General features: G+C 32.4%; 1 protein-coding gene across 1 annotated transcript; it reads right to left on the reverse strand.

Moving 5' to 3' along the window:
* Positions 1-560: 560 nt before the first annotated feature.
* LOC110022045 lies at positions 561-2,813 on the reverse strand. The gene is made up of 2 exons (XM_020720823.1): positions 2,733-2,813; positions 561-1,835 (listed from the first exon to the last, which is right to left on the reverse strand). The coding sequence occupies exons 1-2, from the start codon at positions 2,811-2,813 to the stop codon at positions 1,014-1,016; spliced, it is 903 nt and encodes a 300-aa protein (XP_020576482.1). The 3' UTR covers positions 561-1,013.
* Between the last annotated feature and the right edge of the window lie 9,294 nt (positions 2,814-12,107).

The raw sequence follows: 12,107 nt of genomic DNA on the forward strand, positions 1-12,107 counted from the left end.
CAATTTCCTTATTAGTGAATAGTGGCAACAATAAACTATCTCAATATCATTGAACTCTACCTTTAGGAGTTATACAAATGAGCCTGACACCAACCTTCCTGTAAGGAGGTTGAAAGTACCCAAGGCATACAGTTAAATTCTGACACAGAAATCTAGAATTATGTCCCTTGAAATTTTAATCTCTTCTTACTGTCTAGACTCAACAGTACTTAAGACTCTAGTGCAATTTTAACTCTAGTTTTAACACCAACTTTAATCGACACATTGAACCATGAAAAGCTAAATGTTGAAATCAAAACTATGACATTAATCGACACATTGAACCATGAAAAGCTAAATGTTCAAAAAAAATGAAATCAAAACTATGACCTGTTGAAATCAAAACTATGACAAATACATTGACCAAGATGACTACGAAGTTTTTGTATAGGATATCACGTTGCCAATAAGCTTATCAAAAAAAAAAAAAAACAAACTTTATTTAAAAATATGACTGCTTATCACAGCAATTTATTACAAAGCTTCTAATGCTTATTATTTTTATATTTTTTATTTCTCCTGTCTCCTAATAAGCAATTACAACTAGCTGGCGACAGCATAGTCCCCAACTGTCACACAAAAAACTTCCCTTTTCAACGCATATAATAAACCTCTTCCCAGTTCACTTTTTTACTAATTTTTCAATGCAGTCCAAATAAATTAAGAAAATTACACCTTTCTCATTTCTTACTGCACCAACATCTAAATTCCCAAATAAACCAAAAACACTTGAACCGTAGTCTTAGAAATATCCCAATCAATTCTCAAAACCGCATTTTTACAGGAAAAAAAAATTGAATATATTTGAATGGTCACCATTATCTCATCATTAATATCATCCTCAACAGAATCGCCGTTTTATGTTTACTATTATTGGAAACCACGATCCTTATGAATGCTAGCCTGGCACCAGCAAGAGGTGAGTTTACCGCTCCACCCCATCTTAATTCCCAGCCTCACTTTGCTCACTCTCCCTAAGTCGTCGCCAGGCGGTGATTCCACCACAACGGCGTCCCTCCCTCACCGCTCCCCGCCTCAACGCACCTTTGCCCTTCATTCCTCACCAGCGGCAACTCCCAACGTTCCCCAGTCTGCTCCGATCTTTCCTCTCCCGCGATCTCCACCATCTCTGGCGAACTCGCTTCCCCGTCGGAACAATCGATCGCCTCCTCATCGCCTTCTTCCTCCGATTCGACGAGTTCCAGACGAAGCCGACCGTCGCTGCGGATGGCGCGAAGAATCTCCGGCTGCGGTTCGATCTGGATCTCAGTGAGCAGAAACCGCCCATCCCTTCGCTCCGCTTTCAAGAACCTGCTCCTACGACCTCCGCCTCCCATCATCCATGGAAGCGGAGGAGGGAATCGCACCTCCGCCCGACGCCTCTGCGATGGCCTTCGCGTATTCGGTTTCTCGATCTCCGGCGCGGAGTCATCTCCGTCGTCAATTTCGATCCCGCTATCGCAGCTCTCCGATCCAAGACTCTCTGTACAGAGGCCGAGACCGCCGGCAACCGCCGTCGCTTCGTGAAGGCCCCACGCGCCGGGATCCGGCGACTTCTCAACGCTGGTTGCGGGACTGATAGAAGGGGATTCGACGACGTGAGGGGGTTTGGGAGAATCGGAGGCGAGGAGACGGAGGCCTCCGCGGTCGATTTGGGGGAGAATGTGGCTCCAACGATGAGGAGGATTACGGAGATCGTCGGAATCGGGGATGCCGAGTATCGAATTAAAGCTACTTTTGCAGAAGCTAATCATAGCCACTTCTTCCCCTTTTCCCTGCACGAGTTTCTTCGATATTTATGGGGCTAAGGGGTGGAAGAAATGGATTCCAATGAATGAGACTTGGGACTGGTGGTGCAGGGGAGGTGGGGGTGCTATATATAGCTGTTGGACCATTTTTAGGCTTAGTAGTTGTGATTTGAATTAAAATTAATGGGTTTTTTTACCACGTCATTTTTGGAAGGTTAAACGTGTAACGCTGGAGGAGTTGATGTGGCGGGGGACTGCTATTAATTGCTAAACGATGAATGATGGAAGAGGTCAAACAATTTTTAGTATAATAAATATTGTAATTTTAGTTAAAATATGTTAGTGTTATTTTAAGTTTCATTATGTTATATTGTTATTAGAATAAGACAATCTCAAATCAATTAATGCGGATGAATATTTCAATAACACTTCAACCTCAAATCAAATAACTCGGGAAATATTCCAATAACACCGCAAAGTAATCAAATAACACCACATAATACTCGAATAACACTTCATTTTTTTTACAAATAATGCTGATGGAATATTTCTGTAGCACAGCGGGATATTCATATAACACAACGACTACTGTAATTCGAACGTACCTCTACATTCGGATTCCTAACGTAATATGTGCTCTGGAGGGCATACGTAAAATTTCTTCCCTTAAATTCATTGAATGACCTATATTAAATGATTGCTAAAATTTAATGAAATATATCAAGACAAAGTAGTAATTAATCTAAGAGTTTGATTACATTTTTGTGTGAAAAAAATTAGGGTTGATAGCATAGTATATGGAGACAATGGGGATTGGGGAAATAGTAATGTTGTCCATGATATTATCGGTGTAATGTATGTCAAATGATGTTAATTTTGACATATTGCTGTTTGGTTGGATGTAAATGAAATATAGCGTACACTTCTAGTGAATTTGAAATTCACTTTTTTATTCAAATTTGGTAAGGTTGTCCATAAGCTATTGTTAAGAATGTTTTCACTGGCCGCTCCATCATCATTATACATTAGCATATTTTATGTCAATTTTATTTTATTTTAAATTGAATACCCTAAATTATCAAACATTCATTTTGCACTTAATCAAATAAATCTAAAACATTTAAAATATATTTAATTTCAGTTTTCGTGCATTTTAATTGTACTTTATTCATTTTTCTAACAAAACAACTACTACATTGTTGGTGAATATAAACTCCTTGTTACTATTTGGCTGTTGCATTATGAATGTAACCCAAATGTGATGAACTACATGCTAAAATTTTAATGTTTAGTTCGATGAAAATAGAATGTAATGTAAAATTTTATTGAATTCATAATTCGCCTTTTAGTTTAAATTTGATATCTTTGAACATTGTATCATACAATTGATTTCCAAATACAACTTAAGGGTTTCCACTGCCCGCGATCATTGGTGGTCACCATTGTTTTCTGTCTCCCGCCACCATTAGTTTTTTTTATTTTAAATCAAACATAAATTAATAATCTTATACTTTTCTTACACTTAATCGAATGACAAAACTATTTTAAATATAATACCTCTAAATTACCTTGTAATACTTTTATATTGTATTTCCTTTTTAGCAAACCAACTAGGCCCTAAAAGTTTACACTAGAATTTTTGTCTGACTAAATTTCAAAGTTAGAAAATCCACTGTGTTCAATTTTAATTATCTTATTAATATAGGCAATCAAATAATGTCTTGTTACGTGCCATAAATTTATGGTAGTAGAATGATAGATTACTATTTGCTTAAAGATCTAGCACACACACACAGATAAAAAATGTGTTGAAAGAGGAATTTTATGTGAAAATCTTAATAAAAAAATCACGGGGATATAGCCAAGTCATAGTAATCTATCATATAGTTTAAATTATATATTTTTTCTCCTCTTTATTTGGAGAGATATAGTGACATAATTTAAGTGAGTTATAAATATTAAGCAACAATAATTGTATGATAATAGATGAGTTACAAAAAATATTAGTAATGACCGATAATGATACTTATCGTTTTCTTAACATTTGGTCCTCTTCATGTTGAAAGTATGATCTCATTTATAATATTTTGAGAGGGGTGTTTTAATAAATTAAGCTAAAATCACAAAATATTATATCAAATGATCCATGTTAATTCATTTGATCATATATCATTACGTTAATTTTTAAGAATCATAATGACCATAAAATTGATTATCTTGGGCACGTTATATTTCTTTCATCACGACAATCGATTTGATAGTAGGAATGTTAATTTTGGAGATCATTTAATTTTTCAATTAGTGCTTTAAAGCTTTTTTGCTTACTTCAAGCTCTTCATACAAGCTCATTTGGGCTCAGATCAAATCAATTATAGTGTCATTATGTTTCTATTATCAAGATGTTTAATTTGAATATAAATTAAGATGATAAATTTATAGCTTGAATGACCTTGAATTTAACTATATGAATTTTCTTATCCAAATCATAGAGATTCTTGCTTTGATCAAATGAATTTTTTAATTATATATAATTGCCCCCATATTTTCAAACATCAAAACTTCTGTCATTTGAAATATATATTAAAGTTTTAAATTACTTTAAGCCCAAAATTATAATTTTAGAATGATTATAAGCAACAACTTAAAGCTCTGGTGATGTTAGTATAACCATGCCCCCATTTATTTGATAGGAAGAGAAATAGTTAAATATATTTGTATTTATAAGAATTTGGAATATTATTTTTCTATAAATAAGTGTATTTAAATTGCCAAAAGTTTATAAATAAACTTTAATTTTTTAAGAATATTGTAAAAATAATTCATAACTCCTTTTTTTCTGTTAAGTAAAGAAACCCCCTTCAGAAGATGGGAAATTCACTCATTTTCTTCCTCTTTAAAAGCTTCAATGTCTCTCTTAAAAGTGATTATTTACTTTCTTGTATATGTGATGCATAATTCTTCTTTTATAATCTCTTGTCTTCCTTTGTATGGTGGTTAAAAATTGTCTTAATCAGGCGATGTAGATCATCCTTTTAAACTACAGTGCCCCAGCAAGTGCAAAAATTTTATCTTATAATTATGAATTTGAGAGTAATTTCAGAATTTTAAATAAGCAATTATTTTTATCTAATATTCTAATGCTAATAATTCCAGTTGATTCTTATACAATGTTACAGTATAACTAAACTCTAATGATATGATGTTTATAATAACTAATTCTTATTTCTTCATTTTATACATAAAAATTCTTGGGTGAAAAAAAAAATATGACACCTTATTCGTCCCCTCTTTTAAGCTCTAAATACACTTAAGAGAGTTCCATCACTATTGTTTAACAGGAACATGTTCCTCATCACAAGTCTAGTGTGTCTCTATCAAGAGCATAGGATTATCATTCATAGACTAACTAGATTAGAAGAATTTTAAGATATATAATTTTAGTTTTAGCGATCTTATCTTCCTTAAAATAGGTATAAAGTGACTCTTCAAATAAATCAAGTTTTTAACTTAATATTGTTGAAATCAAAGATGATAAATGGGGAATTTTTTTTAATTATTTGTTAAAATGTACATCACAGATTTCAAAATATTTATATCTAAATAATTGGATGCAACATTTGAAGAATAATATATTACATCAAGAGATAAAAATTATCTTAAATTTGACCTAACCATTTGAATGTTGAAAATCTTTAAAATTTATGGGTCAGCATTCACTAAAATGTTTTTCTTTTATCTTATGGTTGTAAGATAGAATTTATTTTATTTTTGGCTCTAATCTCTCTGTAAGGGCAAGCCCTCATAATTATTTATATCCTACAAATTTTGATTCCTTAAGAAAACTCTATATTAAAGTTTTGACATATGTCATGCAAAATTTCAAAGTTGATTTTTGTAAATGAAAAAGTTAAAGATTTGAAGATAACTTTAAGGTTTTAAAAGAATTTTTTAGAATTTGAAGGTTAACACATACAATCTAATGATAATGTATTGTGGAAAGGCTTAGGAAAGGGAATAACCAACTCTGGGAAGAAAGTGAGGTTTTAAAAGAATTTTTTAGAATTTGAAGGTTAATACATACAATCTAATGACAATGTATTGTGGAAAGGCTCAGGAAAGGGAATAACCAACTCTGGGAAGAAAGTGTATCTTAGGGTTGAGATTAGAAAATTATTGAAAGAATTATGCTTGATTTTAAAGATTTAAAGGGTTTAAATTGTTTAGCTTGATTTGAATTTGTTTGATTGAAAAGGATTTGGTTTTAATAGTCTTATTTCAAGGATTTAATTTCAAATGATTGATGAGAAGAAGTTTATTTAAGTGAGTTGATTTCAAGGATTAGATTTCAAAATTTTTAAATTGATCTGTTTGATTTGAGGATTTGTATGAAGGTGGGTTTGAAGGTTGAGTTGATTATTGATTTGAAGGTTGAATTAAAGGTTGAGATTGAAGGGTTTAAAAAGATATATAGATGAAATATAGAGAGCTTAACCCTGTGAAAAATTTTAACTCTATAAGAAGAGTAAATTGGTCGACTAACCTAAATTTTATGTATGATACCTCTAGTCAAGATGCCCATGACCTTCCATTATCCTAGTTGTATCAATATCTTTATACCAAACAGTTAGAAAGAGAGCCGCACAGTTACCACAGTGATGGTGAATATAAATATTATTAAAAATTAAGTGGTTTCAGGTGTAATCAGCAGTAATCATGGGCTACTTTATCCTAGGACATCTATATAATCAAAGAGGAGTTTAAACATGAGGTTTTCTATGTTATAGTATTTAATACTACCTTGACGTACATATTAAGTTGACTTATGTTTTTAGACTAGGTTATCGTAGGGGAATGTATGATCTTAAAGTTCATTTCTAGGATAACTGCCATTGGATTCATAATTGATCTACCTAGACATGACAGATAGCTTAATTTAGTAAATTTTAGATTTTTTTATTTTTAAGTTTGATATTTTAATTTTTTTTTTCCTAGTTTATTGGTCAACACAAAAATCAAGTTTTCAAGGAATAATATTTTGCATTTGGTTTTTTATCCTAAGTTGATGCTCTTCTATTTGGTTTATTATTATATGTTTGAAGTTCATATTCAATTACAAAAAAAAAGGGTTTCACTTATATATTCTAAGTTTATATTTTCACATTTAACAATTTTTAAGTTTGATATTTTAATTTTTTTTTTCCTAGTTTATTGGTCAACACAAAAATCAAGTTTTCAAGGAATAATATTTTGCATTTGGTTTTTTATCCTAAGTTGATGCTCTTCTATTTGGTTTATTATTATATGTTTGAAGTTCATATTCAATTACAAAAAAAAAGGGTTTCACTTATATATATTCTAAGTTTATGTTTTCACATTTAGCATTTAAATGTTACATATGATTAATACTCAAGATTTCTTTCTAGAGAAAAAAATATTGTGTGGGTGGGTGGTTCTCGGCCAAGAGGAATAAGAGAGAGAGAAAGAGAGAGAGAGAGAGAGAGAGAGAGAGAGTGTGTGTGTGTGTGTGTGTGTGTTTTGGTCATAGGAAGTAGAGAAGGTGTGGGTCTCTGTGTGTGTACGTTTTGACCATGTGAAGTAGAGAAATATGTGTGTGTGTTTTAGCCATGGGAAGTAGAGAAGGTGGGGATGTGTGTGTGTGTGTGTGTGTGTGTGTGTTTTGGCCATGAGGAGTAGAGAAAATTTGGATGTGTGTGTGCATGTGTTTCAGTCATGGAAAGTAGAGAAGGTGTATATATTGGTTGTGGGGGGGGGGGGGGGGGGGGGTACAAATGTTTCGGCCATGGGAAGTGATATGGCTTAAAGCATGTTTAATTTCATTTCTATTTTACATTTGTTTATGGGTAAAATTGCACTTTAAAGGATGATATTTTTTTTTCTTACAAGTACAACAGGTAGGAGAACTGGAACGAAGAGGAGAAGAAACAGAGAGAAGAAGGGGCGAAAAGGAGCTAAAGGCAAGTTTTAGAACTGGAGCCTAAGTGCCAACTTTGGGTATCTAGGCACCAGAACACAGCTTATTGGTGTCTTTGGTGATGAGAAGAGAAGAGAAGAATGGGAGAAGAAGGCTAAGTGCTGCAGAATCCTTAAGGGAAATCATTAGGATTTCTTAGGATAGTAACTTGTATTTTCTTTGATCATTGTATTAAGATATTGGCGAGGATTGAGTGTTGTATTGGAGAAGAGATTCTCAGCATTGCAATAAGGATTTTGAGATCCTTTCGGGAGACATTTACAGCATTTTGTAAAGGGATAAAAGCTAAGTATTCTGCACCTTTTGTATTATACTTTTCTATAATCACAATTTTAGTAGATTTGCTTTGTTTGAAAAATAATTTATGGTGTTTCTTCCATGCATTTTGAGTAGTTCTTCTACCTTTCTTTTGTGATGTATAAGTAGGTTGTGTAGGAATAGTAGAACGCTTTTTAGAGTTGGTTTTACATCTTTAATGTGATAAGTATTTTTTCATGCTTAATTTAATTTTCATTCTGGCCAATGATTAGTTAAAACATGTTGTGATCCATAATGAAAGAGCTATGGAGAAACGATTAGGGTATTCACAGTGAACTAGTGGATGACGGAAAAGTAGATTATAGGGTAATACAAATAGATATGGAAAAAATCTTTAACTGGTTCAAACTGAGGTTTAAGGAATTAAAATTAGTTTAACCAAACATCTTTCTGCACTTGGGAGAGAGTAAAGACGAGAATTGCTCCTATTTGTCACTAGCCACATTTGCAAATCAAAGTATTTCATTCCTTCAAATCACTTAGATCATTAAAAGAGAGTGTGCTTTTATATCTTGATTTTCACTAGTATATATATATTTAGAAGAATTATTTTAGGAGCAAACGGGTAAGACTAGTGGTAATTCTGTAGGACTAGTTATCCTAACAAAAATTGACTTTATTTTCAGGATAAGAACTATACCTAGTAAGCTAGAACTTTTCTTATGTTTAACTTCCTCGCTCCCAATGAGATCTATATTCCAGACTCATAATTTTGATATTACTGATACGACGTGTATACTTGCGTGAAACCCTAGTGTGCAAGTGCATCTAAACCGAAAGGTGCCAAGTTTTTGACACTGTTTCCGGGGAGCGACAATGTAGTTAATTTAGGAGAATTTTCTTTGTATCACTTATACTTAGATTTGGAAAATTGTATTGCCTTTTTATTATGTAAGTGTTTGTCTGCTTGAAAAAGAGAAAAAGAAAGAAAAAGAAAAGGTTAATTTTGAGTTGTTGTTTAGTGTTTTTGTGATAAACTTACTGATTAGTCTTTAGTTAGTGAATGCGTAGTGAGAGACCTGTAGGACTTGTACTCCACAATTCAGAACTATAGAAGACTACTCGGATTGCATCTAAACCGAAAGGTGCCAAGTTTTTGACACTATTTCCGGGGAGCGACAATGTAGTTAATTTAGAAGAATTTTCGTTGTATCACTTATACTTAGACTTGGAAAATTGTATTGCCTTTTTTATTATGTAAGTGTTTGTCTGCTTGAAAAAGAGAAAAAGAAAGAAAAAAAAAGGTTAATTTTGAGTTATTGTTTAGTGTTTTTGTGATAAACTTACTAATTAGTCTTTAGTTAGTGAATGCGTAGTGAAGGACCTGTAGGACTTGTACTCCACAATTCAAAACTATAGAGGACTACTCGGAAAATTAGAAAACAGAAAAGACTTAACGAGCTTGTAGAGGAAATGATGAACATTCAACAAAATAAATTTGATAGCCAAATACCAATTAATGAACATCATAACGTGCACAGACCATTAAGGGATTACGCTAATCCTATGACAAATGAAAATCACTTAAGTATTCTAACTCCTGTCGTAGAAGCTAACACAATTGAATTGTAGCCTGTTATTATCCAAATGCTGCAAAATAACCAATTTGGGGGAACCCCGTCTGAGGATCTAAATTTACACTTAACAAATTTTCAAGAACTTTGTGCTACATTTTGTTATAATGGCGTGTCAAACGACGTGTTAGAGTTAGACATTTTTTTCTTTTTTCTTGAGGGATAAGACTAGAATGTGGTTCAACTCATTAACACTTAGATCAATTAGAACTTTGGGTGACTTAGCATGAAAATTCATAGCTAAGCATTTCCCACCTTCAAAACTTTTAAATATAGAAATAAAATACTAAAATTATGATAGACACTTATCCAATGACTTATATTTTTGAATGACAGAATCATCGACGTTCGAAAATAAGCGGGTAATTGATGTTTCATAAACAAATTTTATCATCAGACACAAATCTTGAATGTTTAATCTTGAAGCATTTTGACCAATAAACATTCAATATTTAAATTCAAGATCATCTACGCCCTGATTTCAACAAATTTATTATCAAACTGAGTGTCTTGACAAGATTAACCTAGTGGCACAAAAAGTGATATAATTCAAGTTGATATTAGACTAGATTAAAAGCTTAATGAATTTGGTCCTTCAATTGAAAGGCCAAGAACTCTTAAAAATTGACATACTTTTTGTCAAATCGAGTGTCTCGGGAGAAAAATCCAATGATTCCAAGATCATTCAATTTCAATGTCCATAGGGCACTTAAATGTTAAAAAATTATATATGATACGGAGAGTAAATGTAATCCATCTAAAAAAGTATTTTGGGAGATTTGTCAAATTTACCAAAATGCTCATCTAAAAAACTATAAATAGACATCTATTCTTCACTTGTTGGGAGAGGAAGGGAGAATATTGTGAGCTGAATACTAAAACTTAACTTTTGAAGTCACGGTGTTCGTCGCCAACCACCAAAGTTCATCTTCGACAACTAAAGTTTGACACTAGCCACCAAAACTCACCTTTGACAACCAAAAATAATTTGCTATGGAAAACTACCACCTTATACTGCATAATCTTGAAATTTCATCTTCTTCAACGCAGAAGAAGAGTAAATCTTTGTACTTATTATTTTATAGTGGATTACTTCGACTGCTTAGGCCCCGTGATTTTTCCGTTTGCCAGGTTTTTCCAGGTAAAAGATTTTGGTGTCTCCACTATTAACTTTTTCTTCATCAGTGCGAGTAATAAATTTTCGTGCAATACTAAAATGTTAAATTATCACTCAATATCTATAAATTTTCTAGCACACAACTACTTTAAATGTTTAGGCTATCTAGATAATCAAAACATCATTCTAGTAAATCATATGAACTTAAGGTTGCATAAGTAAATTTTACATTTAGGATTAATTTAATGCGTTGTATTGTTGAACTCCTCTAGAGAATGTGAGCGAGAGAGCAATACGTTGCTTCGTTTGCCTTCAACTTCTGAAACATGTTGGCAAATACAGGTATTCCTTTTATCCGGCACGATATACCTCTATAAAACAATTGCCCTAATTTGAAATAATATATTCAGCGTAACGTTTTTGTAAAGGGAAAATAAATGTAATGAGTAGTTCTAACTTGCAATTATATTTTCTTATGAACTAAAATAAAAAATAATTACTTATATTGTATGACTTTTTGCCTCTGATAGCTACTATCCTTTAATAACACCAATTTTAAGAAAAATAATGACGTGGGAATTTTTTTTTTATGCAGGAGGAAAATATTTTATGTATTTAAATAAAATGACTGTTGAAATATTATGTTAAATTGAAAATTTATAACACCTTAAAATTGTCATCCAATTAATTTGGAACATTTATACTATAAAAATATATTGATCTATGTAGGAGTATTTCGAGCGTAGAATCACTCAATGGTCACATTAAGATTTGTGAAGTTGCATTGGCGTGTAATTTGTCAAATTAATCAATGGTTTTATGTCCATATTTCTTATAATCATGGTCAAGATTTTCTTCAGAAGGAAGATTACATGCTATATTAGGAGTACTAATATATCTATTAAAATAAATGAACTTGTATCTTCTATCACTTCTACCAAATATTTGTTGCTTTATAAGATGAGTCATGACAAAAATAAAATATATTACAATATCTTGACCCTTAGTTTGTAAGGTTGAAAGTTCGTAGACTTGATTCAGAGTATGTGCAAGGTGTGAACAAAGACAACTCGCCAAGTTGGCTAGCAATTCAGCTAAATTAGTTTAATTGTTCAATTGACTAAACCAAGGAGTTACGAGAAATAACTCTATTAAGGAGATCTCCACATAGATGCTTGATTAACCTAAGGCAACTCGATAACTCGCCAAAGAAACACAACTAATCCAAAGGCCAAGTTGGTCGAATTACTCATGAGATCCATCCATCTAAGAAGATCAACTTGCCCAGAGGCTCAGTTGACCGATAGATGTGTCACCAG

This window comes from Phalaenopsis equestris, unplaced genomic scaffold (genome assembly GCF_001263595.1).
Source record: "Phalaenopsis equestris unplaced genomic scaffold, ASM126359v1 Scaffold000165, whole genome shotgun sequence".
In the NCBI taxonomy this organism is placed as follows: domain Eukaryota; kingdom Viridiplantae; phylum Streptophyta; class Magnoliopsida; order Asparagales; family Orchidaceae; genus Phalaenopsis; species Phalaenopsis equestris.

What these genes read in the sequence shown, in the direction of transcription:
- LOC110022045 (XM_020720823.1), bottom strand. Translation starts at nt 2,813, where the DNA reads ATGTATAATGATGATGGAGCGGCCAGTGAAAACATTCTTAACAATAGC. An exon ending in TACCAAATTTGAATAAAAAA is followed by an intron (nt 1,836 to 2,732) that starts GTGAATTTCAAA and finishes TTAGCCCCATAA; the next exon opens with ATATCGAAGAAACTCGTGCA.